The 17,745-nt window shown below is 37.1% G+C and overlaps 1 protein-coding gene across 4 annotated transcripts in view; it reads left to right on the forward strand.

Moving 5' to 3' along the window:
- The window catches only part of PDE10A (phosphodiesterase 10A), a 131,798-nt gene that overhangs the window by 65,588 nt on the left and 48,465 nt on the right, over positions 1-17,745 (forward strand). For all 4 annotated transcript variants that reach the window (XM_087938509.1, XM_087938523.1, XM_087938513.1 and 1 more), the window contains exons 3-7: positions 2,941-2,969; positions 4,252-4,372; positions 7,431-7,480; positions 14,169-14,309; positions 16,310-16,465. In XM_087938509.1, coding sequence (XP_087794635.1) covers positions 2,941-2,969; positions 4,252-4,372; positions 7,431-7,480; positions 14,169-14,309; positions 16,310-16,465 — 497 coding nt within the window. The remainder of the gene's footprint in view (positions 1-2,940; positions 2,970-4,251; positions 4,373-7,430; positions 7,481-14,168; positions 14,310-16,309; positions 16,466-17,745) is intronic.

Raw genomic sequence — 17,745 nt, forward strand, 5'->3', positions numbered from 1 at the left:
AGGTAATCCTTAGCATTATAATGGCCCAGAAAGACTATGGACAAATTCATCTTTCTTTGCTCAGAGTTCTGTGCGTCCATGCTACCATTCTAACCACGTTATAATCTCTTCTACCTCATTTGAATAATTTAATAATTCTCTTTGAAAGACTAAATTGAAGAGAATTGTAAAACTATTTTTAACCATTTAAACTTTTAACTTTTTATATGGTCACTAAAGATAAAGTCATGCCCTTTATGTCAGCCCTATTTTACCATATTGTATCTGCAGCATTTTGATCTGTGTGTAGATTTTGCATGAGGACAAAGAAATGGAACAGTGGAGATGTGAGACTAAGAGTAAGACTGAAAACAGTACAGAAAAATCGAGGGACTGGGTTTCTGGTTTGGTGTACTGCATTTCAGTTAAGCAGGATATGGGCAAACCTCTGAGTCACAATGTATTTGTTGGGTTTATAGAACAGAATACACTTTTCATTTTATATATAGCACAAACTTCTTTCTAATGCACATGAACTGTGCACATATTTTCATTTGGCAGTTTTCCTATAAAATTCAAAAGACAAATAAAGCAACATAACCTATGGACTTGGCAAGCAATTTCAATGGCATGACAACATTATCTGTAATGTATACAAGTGCAGAGTTTTGCATTTGCAGTCTGCCTGAAATCGGACACATTCAGTACAATATTACATTACAACCCATAAACTCTTCAGTTTTTCACATTCTTGGTATTTTTTATTCTAGATAAACTAGACATTATGAAATATTATTATACAAATTCATAATACTCTTATGCAAAAAGCTGTGTTATTTCCTGGAATATATAATCCAGTTTTTAATCCTTTGTTATAGATACATGTATGAAATGCAAAATGATTTTTTTTTATCTTAGGCAGTCATAGTGCCAATCATAGTGAATAATTAAAAGTCCAAAAACTCCTTACTCCTTACATAAATAGTGAGCTTGTGGTATGAATGTGACTTTTCCTATCAATATCCAGAAGAAAATTATCTTGTATAATTCACTCAAATATCTTAACATTTACAGAAGTCCCAAATATGTCAAGTTTGGACTTCTTACTTAAAGAGAAATATGAGCTGATAGGTTGATTATTTTATACTCTATATTATTAGAATGTTGGTAGAAATTATTATTGTTCAAATAAAAATCTAAATGCTATATAAAATGTACAGTTAATATTCACTTTGTGATGTCAATGTAACTGCAGTCTTAAACTGCTGAACTCAGAAAAGAGGAAGGTGAATTGTGATGTTAAAACTCCCTTTCCTCTGAATATTCTGCTATATTGAATCCAAAAGAAATCATGAAATTTCTCAATTTTTGTTCAAAAGGATCAGAATTAGTCTAAACTAGAACTACAAAACAATGTGATTGAAAAGATGGATTGAAAAGTTGGACAGACATATTACTCATGAGAAACAAATGTTTTAGAGATGGTGAAAGAAACATGAGCAGAACTGACTACTCATCCAGTTTGGTTTAGGTTTCACTTAATTATTTATTAGTAAAATACCAGGAATAAAAGTTTTAATTATTTTATTCCATATTAATACTTTTCAAAGGAAATAAGAGACTCAGTTCACAATCTCAGGACACAGGTAGCAATATTTGGTATAGGTAGTCCTTCAGTTGCTGTGACCACTATTTGAAGTGCCCTATGGGATTGTGAAATGGATCTAGAAGAGATTTGAGACATACAATATAACCGTATGCAATATAATTGTAATTCTTGGTTTCTTTAAGAATACACATCCTGTGCAGCAAGTTGTTAACCCAGATTCACAGGCAGTTCATTTATAATACATTGCATTAATGTAAGTAGAAACTTGCAAAACTTATAGTTCTGAAGGCAGCATTTCTCTAATCAAGGTTTCCTAGCTAAAACCAATTAAAAGTGTTCTTTATCATCAAAGAAAAGTCATAAAAATATAGCCAAAAATAGCCAAAAAAGCACTCTTACTCTAAAAGCTCTATTTCTTAAAGGAAGTGCAGATCTTTCCAGAATATATTGAATCTTATAATCCCAAATGGCAAAATGACTTAGTATCAATTTCTCACTCTTGTATAAACTGCATTTAAATTTATTGGATCTTATTGAATCTATTGTCATGGTCTGGATTAAGTGCTGGATTAATTCCAATGCGGTTAAAAAGAGAGACCAAAAGAGAGAAGCGTGAATTTATGAGAAAATACATCTTTAGTGCACCCTACAAATGCAGCTTCTGTTTGTAGCTTTTATATGGTTTTGTCTGCAATCTAGTGAACATTGAATCAGATAGCACCAAAATCTGAGACAAACAGGAATGCAAATTTTATAGCTATGTCTAGTAGAGTGGGGTGATAAAGCACTGCAACTGCTGAGTTGTTTCATATGCTTCTGCCTCTGCTTCTGTAGTCAGCATGAACTAATTATGATCAACATTTAAATAATAATCTTACGAAAACTAATTTTCAAACTCTACTGGTAAACTACTGTTTCTTCTTACCAAAAGAAATGCTAATATTTTTATCAGAATTCGAAGAGAACAATTCAGTAGGATGTACAGTTACAGTAGTTTCTAAGTATCTTTACTCATGTTAAACTGGTTGAGACTGGATATGTTTTAAGGATCTGTCAACTACTTGACATGTGAAGGAGTACGCTGCATAATAAATTAGATTTACCAATTAATCAAATAGACTTTTATTCTTTAGTTAATGCTATAAAGTAAAGGAACACATGCAATTAAAATAGGAGCTGAAAATCTTCTGTTTCAATTTTTTGTTAAATATGGGAAGAAAGTGTCAGAATAATTGCACAACTTAGATTTTTTTTTTTTGAAAAAAAATAGAAACTGGTTCTTTTCCTATTCTCTGAAATGATTTAATAAAATGTATTAAGAGTATCCATTTATTTTCTTCCTTTTCCAACAGATGATTCAGTTCCTAAGAATGTCAGCAGGGTAAGTACTATAGTATTATGCCTCAGTTCTCGTTAAGTGACTGCTTGTTAGTTGAGGACTGCCTGTACATGTGGAAAGGGTACATGTGGTCAAGGCAGTCAAACTCGTGGCTCATGGGCCGGATATATCACGTACCCACACCACACCCACTTTACCAAAGGGGGGAAAAGTCCCGATACGTCATATGACACAGCAATGATGACGTGAGTTTGACACCCCTGCTATAAGACAATTTAAATGTCTCTGTTGTACTTGATGATGGTTGGTATATCATTCCCCCCCACAAAAAAAGAAATAAAAAAACCACTTTCATCCAATTTTGTGTAATTTACCTGGGTTTGGAAATTACCGATTACACAATCTCTTTCAATATTTAAAGGCACAAAACTTCCCAAAACTTGCTCCTGGAAGCAGTTGTGGTCCCAAAAGGAATGGCTCTGGGTTATTCGTCTCTTAACTTTTAATGTGCAGAACAATAGCAGAATTGAGATGGAAAGTATACACCCAGCTGATCCTTTCTCAATTCTGTAGTAGGAAGAAAATAGTTTGTTGGATAGACACGATGTATCCAATGTTATCAGGATCCAATTTGGGATTCCAAACTTTTGGACTCGTGCTGGAACCCATCTTCAGGAAATTTTTCTCTAGCCTAGAGAGACGTTTCCTGAAGATGGGCTCCAACACAAATCCAAAAGCTTGGAAGACAAAACTTCTGGTGTCCGACCCAGGTTGTATCCTGCAATATTGTCTTGAGAACATATATTTTGCCTTCATTCATGATCAGATTCTTTTTATTTTCTATGGAATGTAGTAGTCACTACTTTAACCTATCAACATTTCCAAAATATAATAATTATATTTTTATAGAAATACAGGAAGCTGCCTTAAATCAAATAAACATTTCAGTGAGTTCAGTATAGCATTATTTACTCCAATTGGTATAACCTTGTTAAAAAAAAGTATTGCCTTGCTTTGCCCTCTGATGCTGAGAATTGAATCTGGAAGAATTTGTATGCAGTGCATTCAACTATGACTAACTTGTACAGCTGGTTTCAGTATGAAAAAAAAAAAAAAAGATTGAACCTGGAACTAGTCCATAGGAAATTGATATTGATAAACTGTCTAGAAAAATAGGCTCTTGTGATTCACCTTTCTCTTTTGTCTGAGCATTTAATGTTTTCTCAGCGGAACTTTGCATTTATAAAATAACTTATTTTTCTCATAAATGCCACATAATTATTTATTCATAGGATATTCTGAAATGTATCCTTATTTCCAATAGTACCAAAATCCTGATATGGAATCAATGGTGTACGACCTAAACAACCATTTAGAGAAACGGACGGATATTGCAGGGAACAGTCAACTGCTCTTGTATGAATTGAGCACCATCATTCAAACAGGTAGGAAAGTATGTTTTATATTTGGAACTAGAATCTATGCATCCATTTGAGGAACTTCAAAGAATATAATCATAAAGCTTCACCTAAGGGGAAAATTATTAAAAGGCCTGGAGGGTACCATGGTCAATGGTACCGAAAACTACTAAGAGATCCATGAGTCCAAGGACCATTGCAGCATTCCCCATCCTGAGGAGGTTCCCTGTGGTGAGAGACACTGAAAGAACTCTAGGGCTAACAAGGAATGATCATTCCATGGCAGGGGACTGATGTTAATACCCCGCAAATCAGCAGTGGGTTCCTACCTGTTCAACTACTGGTTCGGTGATCGTGCTTGCGCACAGCTTTCCGCACACCAGCTGAGGCCTGCAGTGCCAATCAGCTGAGAGGAGAAAGGAGAGAAAGGTGCAGGGGCAGGTGGGAGGGCTGATCCTGCGTTTTTCTCTTCTTCCTCATCTCAGCTGATCATCGGAAGCTTTTTTTTTTTTAGTAACAGTTTGGCTGAACTGGTGGGAATTTTTGCTACCAGTTCAGTTGATCTGGGCAGAACCAGTAGCATACCACTACTGCCCCAAATCCAGATCATGATGTCACTGCCCCAATCCAAACACCAGATCTAATGTGTGACCCTTGTGGGAGTTTGGCCTTGAATAAGTTGGACCAGATTCATGTCTACCGTGATGTTCACGAACACCTGTCTGACTCAGATCCCAGACCCACAGATAACAGATAACAGATAATCAGAGTTGGAAGGTCATCTAGTCCAGTCCCTGCCGAAGTAGGAGACCCTACACCATTTGCAGATGGCAGGTTGAGCCTGGGGAACTCAGATTCAGCGTCCAGGAGCACACACTTTTCACACTGATGACCATTGCAGCATCCCTATGGTCAAATTCAGACTCTTGGCAATTGATACATATTTATGATGTTTGTAGTGTCTCAGGGTCATGTGATCACCTTTTGCCATCTTCTGACAAGCAAATTCAATGGGGAAGCCAGATTCCCTTAACAACAATGTTACTCAGGTTGAGTCATCCTTCCAGCCTTCTGAGGGGGGTAAAATGAGGACCAGATTGTTGGGGCAATATGCTAAACTGCTTAGGGAGGGCTATAAAGCAGTGGTTGCCAACCAGTGGGCCTGGGATCACTGGTGGTCTATGAGAAAATTTTGGTGGTCTGCAGAGAAATGTCTCCCCCAAAGCACTCCCCCCAAATCCAGGCTGTGCAGGAACACAAGGCTGTGCCACCCACATGGCCCACACACCTGCTGGCCCCCAACTCTTCAGTGGAGTGAAACCTTGAGTAGAGCCACATGAGCTGGAACTGGAAGGTAAGACCAATGGCGGGGGAGGGAAATCTGCCAAGGGTGGCTTGCTGATGTTGGTGGGAAAGTCGGTCCCATATTCCAGAGCTGCAGTAGTCACAGGACTGGCCCTTTGGTCATCCCAGAGCAGCTCCTCTAGTCCATGGCAGGCTGGTGCACCTGGGTGGAGGAGCAGCTGTTCTGGGATGACCAAAGGGCCAGTCCTGTGAGTACCACAGCTCTGGAATAAGGGACCGACTTTCCCACCAATGTCAGGAAGCCATCGTCAGTCAAAATTCATATTAGTGGTCCGTGGGATTTAAAATTATGAGTGTGGTCCTTGAGGCCTAAAAGGTTGGCGACCCTTGCTATAAAGCACCGTGAAGCGGTATACAAGTCTAAGTGCTATTGCTATTACTAACTTAACAACTGCCATGCTTCACTTAAAAACTTAGCAAGAAAATAGGACAAAACTCAGCAACTCAATTAGTAAGTTAGGGAGTACTGGTGTAATGTTTTATATTTATTGTGGATGTTTTATTATTTATAGTGTTATATGAATCACTGATGATTTTAATACTTTACCATCATGAGTCAACTGGAATTGATGGCATACAAGTTTATGAATCATTTGAATGAATAAAAAGTTAAAGTGAATTAAAGATACTGAATCTTATTACACTGTATAATCATGAAATCATTTTTATTTTCTTAATTTGGTACAAATTAATATACAATCTAATAGACTAATTGGAGGAATAGGATTCTGTTACATACAGAATAACATAATAATGATAATTTGCCTGATTAGTGTAATAATGGCATTTAATAAATGACACATATTAAGTTACATTAAATTATTTGCATCAATTTATATAATTTATGTAATTATATAATTACATGAATGAATTGGGACAAAGAATTACATACAAAGATTAATGCATCCAGTTTTACTAAACTGAGGTTTCACTGTAGTGAAAAAAAGTGTATGTGTGAAAACATAAACTTAATTTTTGACATAATCAATAGTTAGTTTGCATTTATCCTTTATATGTAGAAATCAGATGGTTTTAGATGAATATTTCCTGTTTTTCCTTATCTTTCCATTTTAAACACCTTTTAGTACAGTGCTGGTTATTAGATTCTGTTGTTAAGGAATGGATGTTGTGTATTTATTCACTGAGTCTGTTTCCTGAGTGATTACATCAGAGTTAAGATTTCATTATTGATTATACTAATGAGGTAGCAATGACTTCTGGATCCAACAAAGTTGGAATTCAAAGCAGGAAATGAGCTGCAAGCTATTAACAGGAAGTAATGGGGTAAACATGTCTGGAGCAACAAATTTGATTGGAAAATATTTTTCTTAAGTTGCTCTAGCATTCCACTTTTTTGGGTAATACAGAATATAGGACTTGTATTTTTCAGTTTCTAGTGAATAAATTATTTAATTACTAAAATATGTCAGTATTTAGCTTACATAGATTTAAACATTTATTTTGTTTTAAAAGTAACTTTTCTCTTTAACATTTTTTTTGTGTAATTTTATTGACTACTTATTGATATTTAAACATTGATATTGATGTTCCAATTTATTTAGATGATTTATTTTTTTGTTATTTTACACAGTTCTTCGTGTTTAATGTTTTATGTAGAGTTTTAATATTTAAAATATATACTTGGGCTAATCGGAAAGTACTCTGTTCAGAAATAGAACATACATCATTTTTTAACTTTTTAAAATGGTTGTTTTGGCAGCTACGAAGGCTGATGGGTTTGCATTATATTTCCTGGGAGAATGCAATAATGTAAGTATAAATGTGGAAAACTGTAATTTATAGAAATAATCTTCTTTCCAGGGTGTTTTGTGTAATATATTGCACGAAGTTTCACAGGGGATAACTATTCTAGGCCGCTTAGTTTTGTAAAAACTGTAGTTGATGAATTAAACTATTGAAACAGTTTTCTTCTTTGTATATTTTTAAAAAATCCTCTGCAATGATTTCTTTTAAAAATCTACCAAATTGTCATATTAAATCAATCTGTATTGCAGATGCACCTTGTTGTAAACTCACTTCTAGTCCTGGATCTAAAAGCAGCGTATTCATTATAAGCACTGAGATACAGTACTGATAGGTTACAGCCGTGATGGCGAACCATAGGCACGCGTGGTGAAAGTGGCACGCAGAGCCATTTCTGCTGGCACCTGAGAGGTCGCCCGGAAGAGCCCCACTGTGCATGCATGCGTGCCCCCTGCCAGCCAGTTGATTGTTGGGTATCTGCCGCGCATGTGTGGAGAGATGTGCACAGATGTGCAGGGGGCATGGCATATGCATGCGCAAAGGTGTGCAGCATGGGGAGGTCGCATGTGTATGCGCAGGGGGCAGGGGGGTTGCACACATTGCACCATGGGTGCAGGCACGCAAGCTCAAGCGCATGCACACGAGCGCACTTTTGGCACACAACATGGAAAAGGTTAGCCATCACTGGGTTATAGTGTGTTGGCTAACAAATAGTGCGGCCTCTTTTAGCTCTTCATCTTTATGCAAGATTTGGGCTAAATTACTCTCTACTCATTGAAGAATCCAACCAAAGTATCTCCATCCCATTTTTTTTAATAGCTTCTACAGGAACATATCTTGAGAAGGAGATTCTCTGTTTGACTGAGTAATTGGCTCCATTGCCAAACTGTTGATGATATTCTGAAGTTGTATTTAATATTTACTTGGAATCTGCCTTCCTGTAAATTTAATTCTTCTCAAATTTTCCTATCACCATTAACACCCATATAATTAGCACTTCATGCTTTGGGTATGTATTGGGTAAATATTAGTTGATTCTTTGCACAAGACAGTGCCACCTAGAGATTTTTTAGTATTTATAGAATAGAATTGCAAATAACAGGGATTGTTAATATTTCTGGTGAATAAAATCAAAGGAACTAAGTTGAATTTCATATGCCCAATGTTCCTTTGGGGCATCTCCTTTCGACTAGTCTCGCATATACCCCTAAAAAATCACTTCTCAGAGACCATCTTTAGAATTTTGTATTACGATGGTTCTCATGTGAGGGAGAAGGTTCCAAAATTCCTTCAGACTAGGTTTCAGGAAGAAAAGCATATTTCAGTTGATGCAAATCATCTTTGGTTCCAAGTTAGAATCTGTTGTTTGTCTGCCAGAGCTTACTTGGTATAAACTAAACATATCATTTGTTTTAGGTGACCTAAAGTTCACTCCTTCTTACTTCAAGAATAAATAAAGCACACATAAGCATTCAAATATGATGCCAACTTTATCATAAGCCTTATTAACAGATATTAGCAATATACAAGCATAATATTAAGCTGGTATGAAGTTTTATTCATCATAATACACTCTATTAGATTATCAGGCTGGGCCCATATATATTTCACCCATCTCAGGCATACTATCTACATCTTTTTGAGAAAAAGAGCTATGTGTGTTGGGTCATATACAGCAGTGGTTGCCAACTGGTGGTCCACGAGAAAATTTTGGTGGTCCACAGAAAAATGTCACCCCCAGAGCAATTAATTCAGGCTGCATGGGAACACAAGGCTGTGCCACCCACATAGCCCGCTGAAATGCTCTCCGTCCACTCACTCCTTACCTGGCAAACTTGCCTGCTAAGTTGCTATTTTTCCTCCCCCCCCCCCCACAACCATCAGCTGTTCTGCTGTGCTGGGAGATTTAGATTAGCTAGAAAGCAGGAAATCGTTGCCTTTCTTGCTTTCTAGCTAATCTTTAGATCTTCGGCTCTGCGTTTAAGCACAGTTGAACCTTCCTTAGGACTGAAGCTTCTATTATTCCATGCAGGTAGTCAATGGCAGAAAGATAGATCTCTGAATGAATCTGTGATTCTGTGAGCAACTCAATCTGCCTGCCTGCTTTGCCTGATTTTGGGTAAAAGTTGCTCTTTTTTAATAAAAAATTCAATATTTACATAAATATTTATAATATTTACATACAAGCCATGCCCAGCCAGTCACATGACCACCAAGCCACACCCACAAATTAGGCCATGCCCACAGAACCAATTGTTAAGAAATTTGAATCCCACCTCTGCCTCTGTGTGTGCGTGTGTGTGTGTGCGCGCGTGTGTGTGTGTGTGTGTGAGAGAGAGAGAGAGAGAGAGGGTAGATCAGATCCCTCTCTCTCCCACCAACATCAGCAAGCCTCCGTCAGTCAAAATTCATATTAGTGGTCCCTGGGATTTAAAATTATGAGTTTGGTGGTCCCTGAGGTCCAAAAGGTTGGCGATCCCTAATATGCAGAATCAGTTTTTCCACAAGCCCTTTCTTTTTGCTGGATACAGAGAAGTTCTGATCCTTTTAGAAAAAGCGAAGTTGTATGCCAAAATTAAGGAAAGGAGATGATGATGATGATTTTCTCCCAAAGGCCAGGAGGATCTGAATGTTGTAGTCACATGGACCTATGCTACATAACCAGCAGGTTGCATTATGTATTTCTCCCCCAATTTTTGTAGAGAATCTAGCTTCGACTTTGAGAAGTCGAAGTAGGGGAGTATCTCTCACATCAGAATCAAGAAGAGGATGTAGGGTGAGATAAAGATAGGTAAAGGAACTATCAAACAGTTTCCCCTGAAGCAGATCCATATTATATAGACACAGAGGACTTTGGATATAGGAGTTGGAGATTTCTGCTTTTCACAACAGAAGCTCAACTAGGCTTTCCCTACGTGATCTCATAGTAATCAACATTGCAGGATCTGATCCAGCTTGGTCATCAGGACCAGAGGTTTAGTAGTCTGAGCTGTCGGATTTGGGCTGGAGCCAATCCTCCAGAAACTTCTATCACACCACACATTCTGGCACGTATATTTGCCTTCATTCATAATCAATATTGCATTAAATTATCATTTTCCTGACATGATTAATTACTTATCATTTCGCTAGAATTATTTTATTTATATTGAACTATTTGAAACTCTCAGCATATTTCTGTTCAATACTTTTATGTATTGGCAATGAAATCTCTTTTCAATTATTCTTATAGACAAGCCTAGTAAATATAGAATTACATAATTTAAAAAACATTATAACTTAATTGTGCATGACAGGTGTTTAACCTATCCCCATAGATTAGAATCTTTGAATTTTTTTGTTGCTTAAACGAAGTATTGGTGGCAGGGGGAGTGAGGCAGCATGCTTTTCTGAGAGAATGCTCCATATTGGGTGATACCACCAAGAGGGCTACTCTTGGCCATTAGGCTATGACCCAAACTCATCATTAAAATTTACAAGCAAGATCTATTTTTCCTATTTCAAATATCAGGCCAGTACTTTACAACTGCCTTCGATTGTATGACATAACATTGATTTATACATTGAATAAATGCTTATAGGGTGTATATAGGGTAGGTCCATAAATAGGAATCCATAGGTTGGTGTGTAGTTGCATATTGAAGCTCTGGTAATAGAGAAAAAAGAAATGAATTCTGGGGAAAATGTACATTCTGAAGAAATGTATAAATATAAATATGATTCAGGAAAAATATTCAGTTAGGTGACAATAATGAATGGAGGTAATGAGACTGGAATGATAGAAAATGAGAAGGAGAAGGACAGAAAAACTGAGTTAAAATTGAATCAGAATAGCGACTGTTGAATATCTGCTTAGAAAAAAGTCTGTTTTTTAACAATAGGTTCATGAGTCTACTCATGCATATACATGACAAAGAAATAATATAAACCTGAAATGCATGCTTGATTTGTTTGCTCAACATGAAATGCTGAGAGAAGTAGATAAGAGATTATGAATCCTGATCTTAATCTACAGGTCTTAATTGAATACTCAGTAGTGGGGTTTTAAAATTGATTGACACAAGTATTCATCACCCAAAGCATATTTGCTAGTGTTCAGGTGTTGATCCTCAATATTGTAGGGGAAGAACTTATCTGATTTGCAATGTCTGTGGTGATATCAGTGAATTCAAATCTTTGGGATTCCCCCTGCCCCCTTTCATATGAGGTTTAAAGAATAGTACTGCTACTACTGCAGTGTTTTGTAACTACAAAAAATTCAAGATCATTCAGGTGAAAGTGATTATAGACAAGCAACAAGCTAGCCTTCTTAATTGTGAGAGCACTGCAAGACATTTAGACAAATGCACTTTCATATTTTATTTATTTATTGTATTTGTTGACTGAGGGCCACTTCAATCACAAAGTGATTTTTGGTAGTTTACAGAGTAGGTAATGTACAAAACATGAGGTAAATAACATCAAGTAAAGAAAACCAAACAAATACTCACTTAAAGAATACATTGGCTCACATGGGAGGAGGGGAGGGTTAGAGAATAATAGTACAGGTAGTCCTTGACTTACAACCATTTGTTTAGCATCCACTTGAAGCTATAATGGTACTGCAAAAAAGTGAGTTATAACTGATCCTTGCTCTTACTACCATTGCATCATCCCCATGGACACATCGTCAATATTTCGGCACTTGGCAAATGGATGTGCCATTTACAATGGCTGCAGGTCATGTGATCATTGTCTGTGATCTTCCCAACTGGCATCTGATAAGCAAAGTCAATGGAGGAAGCTGGATTTGCTTAAGAACTGCCCGATTCACTTAACTCCTGCAGTGATTTTGCCATGGCAAAAAGCTTGTAAAATCAGGCATGACTCCCTTGGCAGCTGCTTTGTGTAGCAATAGAAATTGCTAGGACTACCTATACAAACAGATTTCCTACTGGATTACTAATGTGGAGCAAGCCAATTTTTAGAGCCTGAAAAATACCTAATTTTTTATTATGGAAGCTCTAAAAGTAAGTGGTATGATGGCCTAGTGGTGAAGACGTTCGCCTCCTACTCAGAAGATGGAGAGTTCAATCCTAGGTAGCAACTGATGTTTCTCCCCCAGGGTGCAAAGAAAAAATATTTACTGAGAACTCTGCATGGTATCAGGAAGGGCATCTCGTTGGTAAATGCTCAGCTCCTTCCAGACACCCTGACTCTACCCAAAATTAAGGGATTACCAGGTGCAAAAAGGGAGTTATGGAAGCTTTAAAAGGTGAGGACCAGATGGTCCTCACCTCACAGGTAAGGACTGTGTTTAGAGGAGTCAGAGGAGATGGAGTGGGTGCCTGGATTACTATTGGGGCCTGTGGAAGGCTCTGAGGAGCAGGAAGTATCAGAGCCAGATGCAGAGTAGGGCCCATCTACTCAGGCTCAGGTGGAGAAACAGCTGTTTTGGGGGCCTGAGCTGAGTGAGGGGGAGGAACAGCTGGCGCCTGTCCCAGATGTGTGTATGTGCAGAGAAGTGTGGAGAGGAGACCAACGCAGGACTGAGGCCCAGCTATCCTGGGAAAAAAAGAAATGTTAACAAGCCCCTGGCTGGGATATAAGGAGGAGGGGTGTGGGAGGTGAGGTTGTCGGAGACAACCGCCCATGCTCTAGAAGAGTTCGCTCCGGTGGATTCCTTCCCAGGATTTCCTTGCCACTATCCAGGTTGATCAGGATGCTTTTTGTTGGGATTGAAGCAGTGGTGGGATTCATTATTTTTTTTTACTACCGGTTATGTGGCTCTGGCTTGGTGGGTGTGGGAGGGGAAGGATACTGTAAAATCTCCAGTCAGAGGTGGCATTTGCCAGTTCTCCGAACTACTTAAAATTTTCTCTACTGGTTCTCCAGAACTGGTCAGAACCTGCTGAATATCACCTTGAAATGCTAATTGAGTCTCCCTGCAGGGAGACTGCTATGGCTTACGAATCACCTAAGGATGTGTGACCTGGAGCTCTGTCAGGGAATGCTGTGTATTCCTGCCTTTCTAAATAAAAAGGGGTTTCTCCTCATGAGTAGGCTATTGAGTGGGGTTCGTGAAGGCTGGGTCAGAACACAATGGAATTAGAAAGTATTACTTCACAGAAGGAGTAGTCGAAGTTTGGAACCAATTTCCATCAGCAGTTGAGTTTAATCATGCTTGGGATAAACATGTATCTATCATCTGCCAAAATTTTAAAAAATATATAATAGAATAAATAATCAATTAATTAAATAAATAAAAAGAAAGCAAAAACAAAAGTTTTAAAGGGCAGACTTGATGGACCACTGGATCTTTTTCTGCTGTCAGTTTTCTATGGATTCTATACAGGGTAGCTTATTTATATTTTAAGCTCTTTTTATTTTCTTCTTTCATATTTAAGTTCACATGATGTTCTAATGAGTTTGATTATATAGACTTGAGGTAGGTACAAGCTGTGAGCTTTCTGACGGTCACATATAGAATATTAATTATGAATTGGAATCTATGTAAGAATGGATTGACTCACATAGCCAATCTTTACTGTTCATCAGGCTGCATGAGATCTACTTGAAACAAAACAATTTTTGTCGTATTTCTAGTGGCACAAACATTGAAAGTATGCTGTTAGATTTTGCTTTTATATGTGTTTAATGATTTATTGTGGAAACAATTTAATTGGACTTTCTTTTTTTTCCTTTTGTTATTCAGAGTCTTTGCATGTTCACACCACCAAAAGTGAAGGATGGTCAACCAGTACTTGTTCCTGTAGGACCAGTTAAATACGGCACCACAATATCTGCTCACGTAGCCAAATCCAAGAAAACACTATTAATAGAAGATATTTTGGGGGTAAATTGTTATCTTCCTTAAAAATAATATTGGCCAGACCATTAAAGAGTAGTTTAGTCGGGTAAAACAAGTCAGATGGAGTGACTTTTGATATTGGTAGAAAGGAACTTTTCAAATATATTGAAGGGGAATGTTGGGAATGGGATGAAAAGCACGTCTACTGTGAAGGTTCTAAATATGTCTTAAGAAAATCAAGGTCTTCAAGCTAGAATTATTAATTTTGGGATAAAATTGATGTCTAAAAACTGATCCATGCACAATGTCTATGGAGAATCTCAGTCATCTTGGTCATGGTTGTCCCAATATTGCTTTTTTCGAAAGGCAACTAGACTTTGTTTTTCCTTGAAGATGTTTTGCTTCTCAAACAAGAAGCTTCTCCAGTTCTGCAGAAGACGCTTCTTGGGTTCTTCCACATAATTTGGGTGATCCCAGCACAACTATTTTGTGAGAATCCCCACAATATGTTCTCAAAATTCTAAATATGGCCAGAATCAATTTCCCTACTTCAGTTTGCCTATTCAAGCAGTCCTTATTTAACAACTGCAATTAGGTCTGGTAATTCAGTTGTTAAGTGAATTGGTTGCTAAGTGAAACAGCAACTGTATGACCTGTATAGGCTTTCCTTTCCTTTACAGAGCTGTGAAGGTTGTACAGGTGAGAATTGGTCATAAAGTTACATTTTCATTGTCATCGTAACTGCAGATGGTCACTAAATAATGCAGTCATTGAACAATGGCTACCTGTATCCAAATTCCCCAGTTTAATCTGCTTTTTTGTCATTCTGAATCTTTCTGCCTTTAATTTTACTTAGGTGCAATTCAGTAGTAGAACAATGCAATGGCTGTATATGGTCATCCAGGGATTCATACAGAAATGTTTTTTCTAACCTGTATAGAGGTGTCAGGAATTTAAAACTTTTGCGTGTCAAGAATCTTTTCCCTCCAAAATAGAGAAACAGAAAAACAAAAACAACTTTAGTAATATCGATACAGTGCCTAAATTCCAGAAACTTTTTTTTGGTTACATTATAACCAATGCAATTATGCTGCAGCTTCCATTTTTGGGGAAACCATAACTTGACTGAAAGTTTGGTAGCAAATGCTGTTTTGTCAGCATGGAACAAAAGTGCATGCATTATTTGATAAATAGGAATGCTGTATATACAAGAGTATCATTCAGTAAATAAAATTATATAGATGTAAAAACTAAGGGCTACTGTCAAAAGATGAAGGAGGAGAAATTCACTATAACTGATCAAGGCCATTGCAAAGAGTTAGGGTTGTTTAGAAAATGTGGAAAATAAGTGTGATAAATAAATAAATACAAATAAATAAATAAAATAATGTAGAATTTTCCCCATTCTTTTTTATGCGTAAGACAAGTGCTGAAAAGAAGTCACTGACCAATGCAGATACTTTAATTTGATAAAAAATAATAGATCAGAAAAGGTCCATATACTTCTCTATGCATCTTATCAACATAATGTACTTTCTGCACTGGCCATTAAACCTATATGATGATGATGATGATGATTACAATTCTTTTGCCACAATTTAGCATGAAGTGTTTTTACATGAAATTATAATAATTATAATTGTTTAAATTACATGCATATTTTTTTATTTTTTGGTGTGTTTATGTAGTGTATATTGGAGGTGGGGACCCTTTGAGAGCTATATGTAACAAAATTTCATTTAATGTATGCCGATTAGTGTACATTTAAAGTGACGATAAAGTTATTCTAAGTTCTACTTTTCAGCATTGGACAGAATTTCTGGGAGAGAGAATCAGTGAATTTTTGCTTAAATATTTAGCTATCCTATAAATAAAGTTATTCTAAGTTCTACTTTTCTGCTTTTCAGCATTGGACAGAATCTCTGGGAGAGAATCAGTGAATTTTTGCTTAAATATTTAGCTACCATAGCTTTTTAATAAAACTGTTTCATTATAAATGAACCAAATATTATATCATGAATATAAAACAGCACTTGCCTTTCTAGGATGAACGATTCCCCAAAGGAACTGGGCTTGAATCAGGAACTCGTATCAAGTCTGTACTTTGTTTGCCAATTGTGACCGTGCTTGGAGATTTAATTGGTATCCTGGAGCTTTATCGAAAATGGGGTAATGAAACTTTCCATCTCAGTCATCAAGAGGTAAATCTTAAATGTAGGAGTGAGCATGTTCATAGATAATTCCATGCAGCTAACATGTAGTTCTGTGGCTGGAAATTATATTGAGGATATTCAATTGCTAAATGAGACTACCAAGATACATTAATTCAGGAGTAAAGTTTTGTACAGTGGCATGATGAGCCTAAGACAATAGGTTGAACATCCTTCAATTGGCCATACAGTTGCTATTGATCCTTAGCGCTTTTTTGCAAAATCATCCTACTTAGCTTTAGCAATTGTGTCAATGCTGCAATCAGAAGAAAGTTTTCTTGATGGCCACGCCAAGATTATTAAATAGAAGCAAAGGGTCAGATAATGCCACGTGCTGACTTGAACCACCACCAATTGAGATCCAGTTGTCCCCTTGCCACAAATAATGTCCTAAGATGTGGCAGAATCCTACACATGGCAGTGAGTGTTGCCATTGTTCAGTTTGGTGATATTTCTTTCTCTGGGCAGATTTTATCAATGATGAACCTTGCTTTCTCTTTAAAAGTGGATGATTGTCATTTCAATGACAAGTCTATGTTTAATACATGAAAAATCCAGAGCAAACCTCATGCTCAATGCGAAGATTTTGCGACTATGTATTCTGTACAGAATGATGCTGGCAACTCCATGGAGTAGAAAAACGCAATATTCCATAAGGAAATTATAACGCTAGATTTGTATATTTCTGGATTCAGTCTGAAGAAGGAGCACAACATTAATATCAGTCCACTGCACTTTTGTCCCTCTTCTATTTATTTATTTGATTTTTATCCCACTTTCATTATTTTCTTGTAAACAACTTAGAGCAACAAACATACCTAATACCCCTCCCTCTTCCTATTTTCCCCAGAACAAGTTGGGTTGAGCTAAGAGAGAATGACTGGCCCAAAGTCTGCCAGCCAGCTTTGTGTCTAAGGCAAGACTGGAACTCACAGTCTCCATGTGACTCTTCCAAGCAGATTTTTTTTAAAATTGTTGTACACCTATGGACAGAATCTTGCCAAACCAAAGCAAGTAATGCATATACTCTGGGAAAATTAGGGGGGAGCTGTATTCACCCCTTTTCTCTCACACCAACTATCTGAACTGGGTTGTTTCTTGCTTCTCTAAAATGTATTCTCTCCCTCCTGGGAATTTGGACTACATTCCATCACGAAAGCTGATTCTGGCTTTAAATATCCTCTTTATATCCTCATTGCCATTTTATTTGTAGTGTCTTTGCCAGATACCTAGATGTATAATATAACCTGTATCGTAGCAAGGCACAGAAT

Source organism: Pseudonaja textilis, chromosome 1 (genome assembly GCF_049901715.1).
Source record: "Pseudonaja textilis isolate UNSWEBS1 chromosome 1, rPseTex1.2, whole genome shotgun sequence".
In the NCBI taxonomy this organism is placed as follows: Eukaryota; Metazoa; Chordata; class Lepidosauria; order Squamata; family Elapidae; genus Pseudonaja; species Pseudonaja textilis.